This window comes from Balearica regulorum, chromosome 1, assembly GCF_011004875.1.
Source record: "Balearica regulorum gibbericeps isolate bBalReg1 chromosome 1, bBalReg1.pri, whole genome shotgun sequence".
In the NCBI taxonomy this organism is placed as follows: Eukaryota; Metazoa; Chordata; class Aves; order Gruiformes; family Gruidae; genus Balearica; species Balearica regulorum.
In genome coordinates, this window is record NC_046184.1 from 184,781,950 (window position 1) to 184,798,846 (window position 16,897).

Consider the following 16,897-nt stretch of genomic DNA (forward strand, 5'->3'; position numbering starts at 1 on the left):
AATAGCGTGACGTGAAATATGAGTTACAGAGATAATCAAACAAAAGGTTTAAAATTGGATTTACCTTAGAGTTTCCCTTAAATAACACTATTTTTTTACAATAAAGATAACAGTATTACATGGCATGTAAATCTGAGGTGAGAAAGTTTATCCATTCAAGTAATCTAGAAAGTGTAGAGTACATTTGCTAATTAACTGTAATAAAATGCTTTTTTTTGAAGGACTGCTGGCAATAAAAGCAGAGGTGCTAAAGGAATTTCCATATAAAAACACATTTATTAACAACAGACTTATTAATATGCCAATTCTTTATTGCATTTAGTATCATCTCATCATATGTTTACAGGACCAAGATATTTATATTTTGAAGTGTACTTCCCCTTAGTAGCCGCATCTGTGTGTATGTGCGTGTATATGCGTTTGTCCCGGCCAGGGATAACCTTCTCAACCTTCTCCTCCCAATTCCCTTCTCTCCAAACAGGAATTGCATCTTCAACCTCTTTGTTTTCACATACCTAGTTATCATAACAATACTAACAAGCCTTTGAAAAACGTCTTCCGTCCTCTCTTGCTATAAAGCGTTTCAAAGCTGGCCAGGCTTCGAAACACATCCTAAATATGGGACATTTTTGATGCTCTGGTAAAGATTTTTGCTGCAGGACTGATGGAGAATGACCACTAGAAACTGGACCCTTTAGAATACTGACAGCTGTATTTTAAAATTAATTTGCCTCCTCCCCTCCAAATATACTGCTCACAGCGTGGTTTGAGCAACTGTGGGATTAAGAGAAATATTAGAAATGAAGTACTGCAATTCCACCTTCAGATTTTATAAGTACCCTCCCTTGACTTTTTTTCTATTCAGTTACCCTCAAGTTAGTATCAGTAGAGTATCAGTGATGATGCACAACCCCCGTCCCAGCTTAATTAAATCATACATTCAATTCATCAGGTATTCCAGTGTTCCAAATGCACTACAAGCTATCTATTCTTTAGTAGATAAAGAGGAATTACTGTCTCACGGGACAAACCAAACACCAGTTGATTGAATTACAAAATAAGTTTTTATAACTATCCTGAATATTAAATATACCCCAACACAGATATCTTCCTAAAATAAAACTTTTCTTTCCTCTTCCTTTACAAAAAATAACTTATTTTCTCAAGGCTAGATCTCTCCTGCAATTTCATCTTCAAAAGACTCAAGCAAAATAGATCATGAAGGAGCTCTAGCAAAGCGTTAGTAAGTGTCTCCTGACCAAAAAGGCACCTCTACATACTGAGGCCATCCCAGGGATTCTGGGCAACAGTGCAGCGGGACAGCATCATCGGTTACGCAAAGCAGACGTGGCAGTTTAAGACCGTTTTGACCCTTTCCCCTTTACTTTTCACAGGCAGAACTGAAAGAATCTATTTTTGTTTTGTTTTCTTTCTTAAAAGCCACTTTCTCTAGATCTGACAACACTGAGCACCGTGCCTGATCAGATAATGCATGTTTACACGCAACGGGTCAGTATTTCCAAACTGCTCCATTGTTCCCAGCATCCAGTGGTGAAGCCCCGATGCCCATCAGGACAAGAAAGCAACAGCAGAGGAAGGAAGGGTTTCCTGCCTGACAAGAGCAGTCCTGTTTAAATCAGAGATGGAGTTCACTACCCATTCAAACATACGTACACAAAACACTGAAACAGATTGCCTGGCTCTGCCTTGCACAATAGTGTCAAACCCCAGTGAACTGTGTTTAATAAAACAGGGTGAGATGATCCCGTAGTGCTGGCAACACGGCAGGCAGAGGAATGATCACAAACTGTCCATTATTTATTTGTCCCTCCAGAAAAACATTCGCTCCGTTGCCATGCTGCAATTTACCTCCGTCCCGCTGCAATTCTTTAAACCCGCTAAGTCGGTTGAGAGATTTTGGGTGAAATTCTACAGCTTGGCTGTTGTGCCGATTTGGGTCGCTTTGCTGATTAGAGAACAGTATGTATTTTATTAATAACTGTGTTTAACCTCAGCTTTAGGATTTATATGTCCAGCAGAAGCGTGTTTCTTCTTTGAATTCATGCTCCGTGACATCAGTGATGCTTAGGCACTTGATAAAATGGTAGATGTGAAGATCTGCTGCAAAATCTGGGGGATCTCTTTGGTATCCATGGCAATAAAAGACCGACCTGCTGGTAGTGTCCTCTGCAGCCTAAGGAGCAGAAAGAGGGACAAGACACAATTACCATTTCAAGTTATCTTCCCTACCACAAGCCAGGGTTCCTTAAGAATGGATGTTTTTCTTTTCGAATACCTTACCAACCCATGCCATTCACGTCGCCATGCAATTAAAGGCTTGGGAAAGCAGCAGTGGGAGGAAACACTGAGAGCAGCTAAGTCACAGAGGTCCTTTCAGCAAGACAATCAAGAGATTTCTATTCACATCCTCTTTCTGATGTGCAAAAACTCCATTTTGATCAAGGTACCAGTGACCTCACGAGGCATTACCACAACTGGTTTTCTGAGGGCAGCTACAGATTTACTCTGGAAATGAAGATATTTACTTACTCTAAAGAGATAACCACAAACCCACACCTCTTTCAGTTCAACACCTCCAGTGATTCTAAATGTGCTCTTTGTATTTCCCCTTTGAGATGGCAGCAGATTAGATGGAAAGATATTTTTCTGCCAATATTAGCTTGACACATTTTTATTCACAGCTTAATCCCCCTTAATAAAGGTAAACAAGACGCATGTTACAAACCCCATCTCCCTCATATCCAGTCAGCAGGCTTGGAATTTATTATTATTTCACTGCTTTTCAAAGGAGTTTATGCTCCACACCATTTCTCCAATGCTAAGGTAAGTCTCACTTTTAAAGTGAGTTGTTAAAAAAGCAGCAACAGAGAATTCCCTTCTCCTTCCCCCACAGCAGTTACAGGAAGCCTTTGTCTAATTCTGCACTTCCACGTACATAGAAATGCATTTCAGCGACAGCATTGTGTGCATTTTCCATACCCAGTGAACTAGGCAATTATAAGATCTCCTCTTACACAGCAGGATATGGTCAATGTTGGGGTTTTTTTGCTTTTTTTTTATTCCTAGCAGAAGTAAAAGGACCTTCTGTAATTATAATCTTTCAGAATGGATTCTTTTTTCATGCATAATGCAGCTCTGATGTAGAGACCTGCAGACATGACTAACGCTGGCTGTGCAGCTGTATCTTTCAACCCTTTTCTGATTAAAACTACGTAACGAGGGCCAATTCCCTTCAGGCCTTCTCTCCTTCTGCTCTAGTTGAAGACTCAAACAGAAGCAGAAAAGGCACTGTTGATATTTGTGGCTATACCAGCTTTTTGCTGCACGTGCTGGTCCTCAGTGGATACAGAACCTCACCAGGCACAGAATTTCTTTATTTCTACCTGTCCCCAAACAATTTAAAGTAAGATTATGCAGTAGCACTAAAAATAGGCAAAGAATTCCAAAGAATTTAGGTCTTTAACGCAAGGAGAGCATCTGAGTCAAGTTTTTTGCCATTTTAAAGACCATTAAACTCCAGCTTCTCTTGCTTTAATCTCTTTTCTTAGGCCCACACGCATTCAAACCCCACACTGAGGCAATGGCAAAGGCACCATGACTCCGTCATGATTACGTAGTGATATTACATACAGGGATAGCGCATATCCTTCAGTGGGAGGATGGCTTCAGGTGCTCCCTCTGGATGCTCAGAATGCTCTGAACCAGCTGGCCATAACTGCAAGGACCCACGAACCAGTCTCCTTCCTGACAGAAGTCAAAGCTACTGCTTCTTGATAGTACATCAAAAAATCAGAATGATAGATGAAAACTTGGACAGCAGCTGACAGTGTCCACTTGCAGCCCAGAAAGTCAACCATATCCTGAGCTGCATCAAAAGCAGTGTGACCAGCAGGTCGAGGGAGGTGATTCTGCCCCTCTACTCTGCTCTCATGAGACCCCACCTGCAGTACTGCATCCAGCTCTGGGGGCCCCAGTACAAGAAGGACATGGAGCTGTTGGAGTGAGTCCAGAGGAGGGCCACGAAGCTGATCAGAGGGCTGGAGCACCTCTCCTATGAGGACAGGCTGAGAGAGTTGGGGTTGTTCAGCCTGGAGAAGAGAAGGTTCCGAGCAGATCTTATAGCAGCCTTTCCATATATAAAGGGGGCTTACAAGGACAGAGAGAGACTTTTTGCCAGGGCCTGTAGTGACAGAACAAGGGGTAATGGCTTTAAACTGAAAGAGGGTAGGTTTAGATTGGACATAAGGAAGAAATTTTTATGATGAAGGTGGCAAGACACTGGCACAGGTTGCCCAGAGAAGCTGTGGCTGACCCCTCCCTGGAAGTGTTCAAGGCCAGGTTGGATGGGGCTTTGGGCAACGTGGTCTAGTGGAGGGTGTCCCTGCCCATGGCAGGGGGGTTAGAACTAGATGATCTTTGATGTCCCTTCCAACCCAAACCATTCTGTGATTTTATAATTCTATGATCAAAACCTTAGTGCAGAACACCAGCATGGGCAACTATGCCTGACTTCACTGTATTAAAAACATAGTTAAGATTTATGATGAATGGAAATGAAGTTCTATTAGGGATAAAACAAATATACTTACCTATCTGCCTGGTCTCCTAAGGATCCTATAAATATGGCAAAAGCATTGACTTGAGCATTGGTGGTCAAGACCTGGGCAAACCTTGATGGCTGAATACCGTATCGCTCGAGATTTGCGTCACTCAAGACGATTACAAAATACTCGTCAGCCTCTTCCTTGGCGATTTCACGAATGGCATGCTCTGTCCCTTCCAAGGTATGGTCTCCGCTCATGCAGAACTGAGCATGGGCATGCATGATCTGTGTGCACAGCACAACCAAGTGGAAATATGTAAGATGACTTTATGAATAAACATTCATTTCAGCTGGCACAGGGGGGAGCGAATATTCAGTTATGCTATATTAGGAGATGCTTCAGAAATGTGGACAGTGGTCCAGATACTACAGAAGATGCGGCTTTTTGTACATAACATGTTGCATTTTAAGACAGGCATCACTTCTTAAAAACACAGCAGGTCAAACAAACAAAATCCATGCATGGACAGAATTAGACTGCACCGTAAGGAAGGTAAAATAGTTTGATCAGCTGCAGTTTGAGCAGCTACATTCCTATCTATTTAAGGAAGAAAACAGGGCTTAGTTTCCTAATACTGTGGCCGGCTCCTGCCTGTTTATAATTTGCACTTCCAAACCCTAATAGTGCTGCAGTTGTTATCAAATATTTGACTCCTGACATTGGCAGCAAGGTTTAAAAATGCTGAAATGGTTTGTTTGAGCTTTTATGAAATAAATACACTGTTTGCATTGATGAAGCTGTTTCCTATGCAGAAGGTAAGGAATTTTAGGCATGAGAAAATCCAGTCCTTCTAACCCACGTAACTGTTAGATCTTTTAAAAATAATTTTTGAAGGAAGCTCAAATGCACAGTTCTAACCTATAAAGCTGCCAGCCAGGTAAATCCTGCAATATACTCAATTTTTCTGCATCCTATTGCAGTAAAGTCTTGATGAATACACTCACTTTGCAATTGTGGTTTAATACATTTGAGTTTAGCATTGATGCATTTTCCCACTGCTACTGTGACACATCACTTTTTGAAGGTACCAGGCTAAATCAACGACCTGGTATCCCTCTACAGTTTCAATTAGTCACTTATGCACTAATAATATCACCACATTATTTAGGCAGAGCTATCTGTATCACTGCATAATGTTTGAAACTTTCCATATCCTTTGACAGGCAGTCAAAATGACACATTTGTGACACAGCAGTCCAGAAAAAGGCATATCTAGCTTCTCCTGTTTTGGCACAATTTGTTTTCTGCCAAGCCTCTGAAAGGTCCTGTTTCAGCTTTATGCAAATACACAGATTTCGCTTTCTTGTCTTTCTTAGATTTCGCTCTTCTTATGTTTTGCGTTCTGTGACCTACCTACAATTTTACCTTTGCAGTCATAAAATCCTTAATTATCCATCATCACTTATCAGTAGGATTTACCTTAAGAATCTCTAATCTTTGCTTATTGTTCTTGGGAACTTTGTCACTCCCAACCAAGGTGATGTCGAAGCCATCTCCTGAATGTCCAACAATATCATACTGCAAGAAAGAAACTTTATCAGTCATCAGTTAGTCACAAATGGCCCTTGGGTCACAATGACATGAGACAGATCAAAGGCAATTTGCTTTCAACAAGAAAACCCAAATACTATTCCCTGCTTCTGCTTATGAGCTGCTTAAGGGAACTGCAATTTCTCACCGACATGAAAACACGGGAAAGAATTGCTAAATAATGAAATTAAAGAACAGTTACTTATTTCCATGGTCTGTTTTTCACATCATCCCACCAACTGCAGAGCGGTGATGCATAAGATAAAGACCTTGCCCTCTCACATTGTCCGCTTATTTTCTTAAAGTAGCAATTTTCATCCTCTTGAGTCTGACAAACAAGAAGTGCATTGTTTGACAGTAGCTCCCATTTTTGTGACCTCATTCTGCTCCGAAAAAAGAAGTATTACAAGCCTTCTTTTTTGAAAAGCCGTACTCTTTATTTGTGTGCATAACAGATCAAAGTCATTGCTGAAAATATGTAGAGAAGTGAATTCTAAAAGTCTCTCTACGTTTTCAAATGAGATGGTGTGCACATCACTCTCCTGTGAAAGATGCTGCAAAATCATGACATGTAGAGCTGTAATAGTTCAAACATCTTGTTGAACAAATAATGTGATATTAGGAAGGCCTTTGTTTTATGTGAGATTTTTATTGTTGATACATGAAAACCAAGACAAGCTGAGTTACGGCAAGGTCCTGACCTGCCCTTTGTGTTGTGGATGTGGCAGTCACCCCAGGGAGAATTCATGAGCAGGACAAAAGTGGATTTAAGAGCTGTCTACACCAAATAATAGAGCACAGTGCACAGATCCTGAGCCCAGAGAGACCTGAGCTGGTAATTCCTCAACATGAACATGCCTGTATTTTCCCCTCATTAGCTGGCACAGACCTGTCCTTAGTTGACAGGGAGCCCTTGTGCAATGCTTTGCCTCTCTGTTATCTTTAATTCAAGTACTGCCTACAGGTCACTGCTGGGTTCACCATCCCTAATTCCCACGTAATCATTTGGTAAAAGACTGGTCTCATCCTCAAAGACCTTCTGAATTTTCTTTCCTATTGAAGACTACTTTATTTGGTGTAAGTCAGGTTCTGGAGACTGGGGAAATTGCATTCTTTATCGATAAAGCTCTTTTAAATTGTTTCCATACTACTAATTTGCTTAAAAATATATCAAGAGTAAAAGAAAGCTATAGCAGCTGGAACATTTTTAAAGGTGGCACCTCCCTCTGCAAAACAGCAAATGTGCCACATTATTTCACCCAGGGTCAGACGATCTTATAACAGCCTCACATAACCCAGACTTCCTTCCCCTAGGAAATCTTTATATAACCTAGTCCCCACACACTCCCATTTCATTCTGCTCCATTGTTTTTTCCCATTCCTGTTCTTCCCAGCTCTTCCATTTCTTGTGTTTGCTACCCCGCCTCATGTAAAGCTTCCAGTTTGACACATGCTTTCTCTTCAAATCCTATTTCTTATCACCAATAATGCTTCAGACTCTCTCTTTCCTGATGACTAACTAGCTGGTGTTTCTGTCTTCCCCAAACCGTTATCTTTCCTGCAGAAAAGACACGGCTAATGAAAACACACAAATTTGGAGAATAATGTTGAAGTTGTATTCAACATACTTCTGAATTAATACAGGAATAAACCCAGAACGTGAACCACACACAAAGACAGCGTGCATGTGTATTGTTTTAAAAACTAAAGATTATTCAAATCAGAGGAACTAAATAAAGCAGTGGTTTAATGGCACGGAAAATATACAGCGCTACTGTGGTTCTTACATAATGTCAGAAATGTCCACAGATCTTCAGGGTAGGCTCTTAATTACGAAACCCTGTGTGTCCTTTGCGGAGCAGTTTTGTATTCGGTATCACTTTTAAATCAACAACCTAATTATGTAAAGCAAAATGCTGTCATTCTCCTGTAGAAAAAGCAGCTTGATTCCTTCATAATGAGCTCCTTCCCAGCATTTCACGGATCTCTCCCACCGGGTGTCCTGGTATGAGCTCCACCATACTGAGTTCATGGGAATAGGCCAGACTTTGCTATCTGGGAATATCATTTTGGTTCCTGGCACACACTAATAACGGACTAACCTTTCATCTCAAAAAGGCTGGGTGTAAACTCAGTGTGACAGTCTGTGTAAAGGGAACTGCTGTAACAGACATAGATGAAATACCAGATGTTGACCCTACAGTTGGGTCCCCTCCACATTCTTGCACAAGGTGGGAACGTACAACCCGAGTGCGGGCAAGGTGAGGCTGAAATGATCTGAGCAAACTATTGCAGGCATGTAAAGCCATTCACCTGGGAACATCACGTCCTGTCTGCTCCCTCCTTGGCTAGTCGTTTCTTATTCTCTGTGTGTGCCCATGCATGTGCTGGAGTACGTATATTTAAAAGATGTTATCTGTTTCCTTGTTTCTTTGCCAACAGTTTACTACGCTGTTTGTGATTAAAAAAGGTGTGGGGAGGTAGCAGGGAAGAAATGCCTCTTTGTTTTGTCCTGGCTGCTGCATTCTGGGTCAAGAGGGGCGTCCCCAAATGCAGGGTGAGATCTCGCCATGCCTGAGCACCTGCGCTGCGGAAGAGAAGTGCTGTGGTCACCAGCCCTCGCATGCTGGTCCTTATGGTCCTCTGATCCCCTGCGTGTCAAGTCAAGGACTGGGAGTGGCCAAAAGCTAATGACCATGAGGCTGCCTTTGGGCAGTTTAAGTCCCCAAACTTGAGGTCAGATGAGTACTTGTGCCCCAGCAAAGGTGGTGACAGGAACGTAGCAGCACTGACTTGGATTGACTTAAGTCAGGATAAGACTGCAGCCCCCTACCTGGGAGGGAGGAGTGGGAGCAGGCTCACAGCCAAGCTTTAGAGGTGACAGAGGTGATAGAAACTTTAGAGCTTTAGAGGTGATAGAAGGGAGATGTTTCTCCATGGGAATGCATGGAGTCTACTGCAACTTACCAAAGCAGAGTTTAGGACAGAGTAAAACTGGAGTGAAGAACCCCACTCTGCAAGGGCAAAGAAGGAGGATTTAAATCTCTCATGCAGGTTTTCTTTCAGTAAATTATTACCTCCTCCTGATTTGTGTTCTAGTAAAATGAACCCTTGGTGATGCGATGTAATCTTGTGCTCATTTTAAAGAAAAGGTGCAGACAGCTCCACAGCCCTGGCCAGCTGGGAACCCCAACACATGCAGGCACGTGCACGCTTTGTCAAAACCAGTTTCCTTCCTTCACACGAGTGCTGGAGCTAAAGACGAGCACAGAAAGCTGAGAAGCAGGGATCCGATGCATTTTTCTCATAAATTCCCTAAGAGAATTGTGGATGAAGTTAAAAGTGAGAGAAGAGCTGTGATACGATCTTACTCGGAACTGACTTTTGTTTTGTTTTACAAAATAGATTGCAAGCACAGGCTCTCAGGACAAATCCAGCAGCAAAATACTTGTTTGCTACAGTGCAGGCTTAATTGAATTGATTTATTATTATGGTAGACAGCGGCTCATTTTCCAAAGGCCTCAGGTACGCTGAGACAAGGACTGCTTTATTCAGAGTTGTGAGTATACAATATGTAAACACGTCTCTCGAAATAGCATCATTTTGTTGGTTTCTTTCCTTACAGGTTAAAGCAATCCCTATTCCACCGTCACATTTTGCACTGAATGGACAGTTGCTGCTGCCTAAAATGGGTAAAATGGAAGACTTTGTCTTCTGCAGCTGCCATGCCAAAAGGTTTGATTTCTGAAGGCATTTAAAAAGCTGAAAGAAGACGCATGCTGAATGTAAAAGGCAGTGTGAATCTAGCCGGAGGTCTAGATCTTTATAAATTCATCTCGTCTATGGACAACACTGAACATTTCTTTTTTTCTGAATTTATTTCAAACCTTTTGTTTATTATTTAAAAGAAACTATTCTGCCAAGCATGTGGAACATTTCTTTTTTTTCCTGAATTAACAGTGCTGCCTCCACAGTAAATTTTACAAATGGGGAATGCTGAAATGGGCATATAAAATCTGCAATATCCCTTTAACGTAGCTATAAATAACAATTCGGGTTTTTCCTACCAGTTACATAACATGCCATTTATTGAGCCACTTACAATATTTTAAAGGCTTCATAAAGTTGCTGTTGCATAATTTACTGGACATGCCTCCTAAATCTGCCACCATGTGTGCAAATTATGGTAATTAGGCATGATATAAAACTATATGGTTTGTGTGACAGACTTAATACTACTTCAGATAAACAAAGGACAAACTGCCCTTCTATACATTTTCAAATAACTGGCACCTAAAATGAGATGTGCAAAAGATGTAAGAACTTTAATCCTCCAAAATAAGTTGCTGCTTATAACTTACACATATAAGTGATGCATCCACATATTTAAAGGGGTCAAGGGGCATCTGTAGGAACATATTTAACTTCTATTATTTGGATGAGACTGAGAATGTGGCTTCTATTATCTCAGTCGCTCCCACTCTTCTCTTTAATAAAGCCCTTCAGAGGAACCGTGGATGAGATGACATTGGAGGAGGGCTTTGAAGCATGGCTGTTAATTTAAATGGATTTCCTGACTGTGGGATGAGCCTCCTGTTTCCCCCTTGAAAAGGAATGATTCACTGCCTGCACTTATGGGAAATGGAAAGCAGGCAGGTTGTCCTACGCAAGCATAAAAAGGTGACAAATACCTGCTGGCACTTGTCTGACTTTTTATGAAGGATAACTTCGTTACCTGCTTGGTACAGTCACCTACCCAATACTTAGCTGTTCTCTGTAAGAAGGCAGGGAGAAAGTATCCTCTGTTTTCACTCACTGCTGTAAAAGACCAGTCAGACAATCAGCATCATCAGTGATACCAAGGGGTACCACACATGGGGAAAGCTCAGCCGGTAGGATAAAACAACCAAGGAAAAGCCCATTTGATTCATTCACAACCATATTTAGCAGAGAACTATACCAAGCACTAGCAGAAAAGTGATTTTGAACCAAGAATTGGTTTCCAAAGTTTGCACTGCACTTACTTACTATGTAAATCCCCTTTGAACACTTTGCACAACAAGCCTGATGGTCCCCCAGTTTCAACACATGTTGTGCAAGGAACCCCTCAAATTTGCAGCACGTGTTGTTGTGACCCTTGCAGATGGGGCTACAACAAGAACAGATAACAGCAGGCATATCTAAAGGCCAAAAAAGTCTATTTTTATAAAACCGCTCTTGGAAGGCAAGAAGAGGATAAGGAAGAGAAAGAAAAAAGTGATAAATTGCATATTTCTCATTGCACACAACACAGTTGTGTGTTCTTTTCTCTTTTTTTCATATGGTTCCTCTTTTAGACATGAGGAATGTATGCTATTTTTGCAGATATACCCAAACTTCAGCTTTGTCTCAAGAAAAATTAGCAGCATCTCGCAAAGTGTCAGTATTCTACAGACTGGAGTCACTAATATTTAAAACAATCACTGGCTCCCTTACTCTTTGAAGACCTAATTACACTCATTAGAAACTGAGGAACTGGCGCATGTTCTGGTTATTGATTGCATTCACGCAGGTGTAGCAACCGCTATACCAGATTCTACACCAAAAAAAAAAAAAAAAAATTAAAAATATGTATTTTTGAGCTGGAGATTTCAGAAATGGTATTTATTTTTATCAAAGGAATGACTCAAAGAGTCCATCAGCACATGCATGGGAGATTTCTCATATAAGAGGACTGTGAAATTTAGATTAAAAATAGATACTTTAGCCTAATCATTGGATCATGTTAAGAATATGATTCAAACATGACTAGTTAATAAATGCCTCTGTTTGTGCTCATTTTGGGGAATGACTTCAGTGGCCACATCTTGTTTGCTGTCCAAGTCATCTCTGGTCTACTCTTGTAGATATCATGCTTAGAGTGAGTCAAATCCCAAAGAGGCAGCACAGAGAGATGTGGAGGAAGAAAAAGACTTTTCTTCCCTCGGGCAAAAGCAGCTCTGAAGTTGACAGAGTTCACACTGGATCTGGCCAGCCTTGAATCAAGGGGCTCTCACTGACCCTCCAATGTTCTCTATCTAGTGGAAGGAGTCCTTAAATGGAGGAGAGTCTCCCTAGAGGCAATTGAACTTGAACAGATGTGGAAGCTGATGACAACTTTTTTTCCTTGGTATGTCACTAAAATTTCCAGCATCTTGCTCACCCCTGTTATTTTAAGTATAAAATTGGCGTAACAGCTCTCTTGACTCAGAGATTGTAAGGATAACATTACTACTCCTGTCTTACTATCATCAAAGAGTGGCAATTTTCACATCTAATAACTGCACATGGTTTTTGTATGCTTTTATAAATGGCAAGTGGTTGTTAGAGAGGCACATTTACTGTTACTGCACTTTGAGCTAGTTGCATGGCCAAATACAGGGTTTCATCTATGTGCAGGGCAAAACACTGGCCAACAGCAACTATTGCCAAGCAAAATATAATAATCTCTAATAGACACAGAGGGGTTTGAAAGGTAATGAAACAGATTTTAAAATCCCAGAACTGAAGACAGTTCTTAATGATCTTACTAATTTTGCACAGTGGCTGGCTGGCTATTTCTACATGTTATTCCTTTACCATGCACCTGAGGGTCATGTCTGGGTTCTCAGCTACACAGCTGCACTGGAAATAAGGACAGCTGGTTATCTACCACTGTGCTACATCTTTTTTTTCAGTGTCATCACCTTCTAAGCCTGTGTGTAAATGTAAAATAATCCACTGTTCATAACAAGAGCAGAAGGGTTGTAGTAGAACAGAATGAACAACTGTTCCCTGGTCACCATTTCCATTTTACTCAGGATTTTATCAGCTCCTTCATTTTTATCTCCTCCAAATTGAGCATTCTTGCCTACTTAGCTGTTTCTTGTATGGGGACACTTCCATACCCTTTGTAACCTTTGTCACCCTCTCTTCTTTTTCAGCTCTCCAAGAACTTCTGTGAGATGGGGGACCAAAGTTGCACACATTACTCCTGATGTGAATGCACTATGGATGTTTACAGCGATGTTCTGATGCTTTCTGCTTTATTCTCTGTTCTTTTGCTAATAGTTTCTAACATTCAATTAGCTTTTTTGACAGCTGGTGGGTACTGAGTGTTCGAAGAACCATACAACATAATTACAAGATTTCTTTGCTGAGCAGTAATATATAGCTGAGAATGAGAACTAACAAATAGCTGAGACTTCCTCACTGTGTATTTAAAATCAGAATTGTTTTCTTCCATCTGCAGCACTTTAATGGCACTGAACACCATCTGCCATATTATTTCCCAGTCACCATTTATGGCAAGGCTCTTCTCCACCTTCTTGCAGCTGGATTTCCCTTTTTGTTTTCCCAAATAACTTCATACAACTAGCAACTTTTGTCACCTTGCTATCCATCCCCTTTTCCAGATCCCTTATGAATATACAGAAGAACGTAACAACATGGGCTCTGGCACAAATCCCAACACAGTTCCACCAGTGTCCTTCCTTCAATTCACTCTAAAAAATGACCAGTCTGTTTCCTGTATTTGTAGCAGTAGCTCATTTATCTGAAGGCTTTCCCTTTTGTCCCCAAAGCAGTATTACTTCTTCACAAGCCTCTGGTGAAGGACTTTCTCAAATGCTTTTGATCAAGAAGACTCTATCAACCAACCTTGCTTGTCACATACATAGAGACACTTCAGAATGCTTTACTTCCCTTTACAAAAACCATGTTGACTATACCCCAATATATCATATTTATCCTTGTGTCTCCTACTTCTATTTCATCTTCCTTTGTGGATGATCCTGCATTTGGCCATACTGATATGTGTGTTGATCAGATATGCCTGATTTACCAAGCTGCACAAATTGTGTTGTATGATTACATTGCCCCAGTAATATTTGTCATTAACTTTTCTATTATCAGTGAGCAGGAGATACATGAGCAGCTGAACCAATAAATCCCTTGTTTCCCATGATTTTCTTAATTACAGTTGAGTTCTCATGTGGTTTCTCTGGGATAATGTCTAAGCTTATGGTTACAGCATTTTTCTCCAACAGGAATACAGAGCATCACTTTCTACCTGGCCTATTTTCATGACATTTGCAGGAATTTCGTGTCTTTGGGAACAAACCCACAGTTTCAACTTTGTTTGAGGGTTGGACTTGATGATCTTAGAGGTCTTTTCCAACCTTAAAGATTCTATGTGCAACATGCTCTGTTGAAGCATGTTTAAGGGGGAGAAAGCTTTACTGCCAGAGAGTATGGTAGCACATGCCTTGTTTCCTTGGGAAAGTAGGCTAAAAACGTAATGCCTGTCTCCTTTTCCCTGACAAATGGAAGTCTGCATGATTGTATTTTATTAGACATTCTAGAAGTATGTGCCTCTGTATGGCCTGTTTTTGTACAGGAGATTCTATAGAAGGACAGAAACCTGTAGGATTATGCTGTCGGAGGAACAACGTGAAGCTGAACTGATCTGGACTAAGTTTTCTGTTAATTTTGTTTAGGAAATTTTACATTTTGATCAGATGTGTTTTAAGTCTTAGGTTTGAGACGCTCTTTGGTAAAGGCATTGGACATCTTTATTCCATTAAATATTGAGTCTGTCGAGAATTAACTTGAGACTGGCCATTCCTGTCTTTTTTAAGGTTAAAGAAACATACTCTAGACCTTGTTTAGGCTTACTGAGACAAAAAAGGGTATAAAAATTTATTTAGATTTCTTTTGCAGGCTACCATTAAATGATATTTGGAACCTAATATATTTCAGTACAAGAAATTATTTACTTGCTTTCAGGTAACTGGAAGAGAAAGCAAGTAAGGGACAAAGAAGTTTGGTCTTCTCCCATGACAAAGTACTACTGTCTGTACTCTGGGCAGATGGAAAGGCAGGGAATCTTTGCATGTCCTGGAGTTCATATTTACTTGTGTTCTGTAGGCTTAAGCCTTTCTGCTCAAAGAAGTGAATAAACAGATAAAACCAGAAAAAGGCAGCATATTTCACTAAATCAAAGTCTTAAAAGTCTTAGATTGAATTCTCCCCTGCTGAAGCATGTAATGTTTCTTATCCATTCACTAGTATTATTTTTCAGGTTGCTAGAAACAGATTAATGTCTTTATTTCCTTGCGGGAATGAATAATGTTCTTTGGCTAGACTGACTGCTGAAACACTTTTTCCACTGCTCCACACAGCCTGTGCAATAACCACAGAGCTCCTAGCCCAGCTGTAATTACCTTGAATTTGTGTTCATAATTCTCAAAAGCTTCCATGACCATGCAGACAGCCTCCATGGAGCGTTCCAGTCGTCCATCCACCCCGTTAAAGCGGTACATGCTGCCGGAAACATCCACCACCAGGCGCAAGCGTTTAGGTTTCTGCTGGGGGCTCCCAGGCTGACAGGGAAACGCAACAGAAAAAACCCAATCTAAATGGGAAAGCTAAACATCGGCAAGGATAAAACATTTCAAAAAGAGAACCCAACGCACTTTGCGAAGCAAGAAACTTTTATCCAGCAAACATTGTTTAGTTTTTTTTTAAAGAAGAACAAAAACATTTCAACTTTTTTTCTGTTTCAAACCAGTTACTTAACAGATACCTCAATTCATTCTTTCCCCTCACCTTCAATGACTGGAAACAAAATACCTCGAAAAATTCCATGCATGCTTGTCAGGAAAATACTTTTTCTGTCTCAGTTTTGATTCTTAACATTTTATTTAAGTAAAGAGACTCTCAAATTTGATCTTTCTGCCAAGGCTTATAATGGAAATGTTTTTCCTTGGCATACGGTACTAACAGGGACCCGTATAAGACTGTAAAAACTTGTCTGCTGAGGTTAATAACATTCCAAAAACGTTTGAAATCTTGTTCTGATTAACTACTAGTTTCTTCTTCATTCTAATGCAAAACCCATTATTTTTTCCTGAAAACAATCCCCATCTGTTTTAACAATTTTTGGCACAGTACATTCAAGGGAGGTGTTTTATTTAGTGTCCAATAAGATGAGTCTGGATTCGAGTACAAGGCTATTAAAGATGATCTGGCAAAAAACAAGTCACATAAAAACCAAATTACTAAAATGTTTCTTTTACCTGTAGGGTTTGCAAGCATTTGTGTGCTTTTTTCTTTTAATTACTCTCTTAATGGACTGGGACATCCCTGTTGTCCCAAAAACAAAGGGAGAGAGAGAGTACATTAAATGCTACATTTATTCAAAACTTAAAGGTGTCCTTTTTTTTTTCCTAATTGAACTATTTTTACAAAGCCTTAAAACTCATATATTGAGTAAATACATTTTGAAAAAATGACAAAATGTAATCACTTCTCCCTTATTGATCTTTCACACAGGCAATGCCAAGTTCCATAAGCTGTTCAAAGCAACAAACATCAGGACCAAATAGCATAAAAAACCAACACCAGGGATTCATCAGATGTGGGTAACTGACGTACAAAAAGATGTTGTACTCAGCTATTTAAAAAAAAATTCTTAGTGCAGTTAAAAATTGCAATCTATCATTAAGTATTAGTGTTAAATATTACGGACTAGCCCCACCAGTTTTAGCCAGGTTTTGCTGGTCTGATTCAAGTGGTTTCTCTGTTGCTGACTCACACAGGCCTGATCATAATGTCTCCTAAGGAACGGCTGAACTGAGCCACAGGACAGACAACTTTATCATATCTTAATGGCTTTTCCTCACACTTTTTTCCCATTATAATTTTTATTCTTGTAAATCCAAATATTTGTGGAAGTTGAAATT

At 40.3% G+C, this 16,897-nt stretch overlaps 1 protein-coding gene across 1 annotated transcript in view; it reads right to left on the reverse strand.

Annotated features, from left to right (window-relative positions):
- Positions 1–293: 293 nt before the first annotated feature.
- Positions 294–16,897, reverse strand: part of VWA8 (von Willebrand factor A domain containing 8) — a 196,699-nt gene continuing 180,095 nt past the window's right edge. Inside the window, exons 42-45 of the mRNA XM_075741750.1 lie at positions 15,377–15,535; positions 6,045–6,143; positions 4,611–4,849; positions 294–2,194 (exon numbers count right to left, since the gene is read on the reverse strand). Of these exons, the coding sequence (XP_075597865.1) occupies positions 2,086–2,194; positions 4,611–4,849; positions 6,045–6,143; positions 15,377–15,535 (606 nt within the window). The 3' untranslated portion in view covers positions 294–2,085. The remainder of the gene's footprint in view (positions 2,195–4,610; positions 4,850–6,044; positions 6,144–15,376; positions 15,536–16,897) is intronic.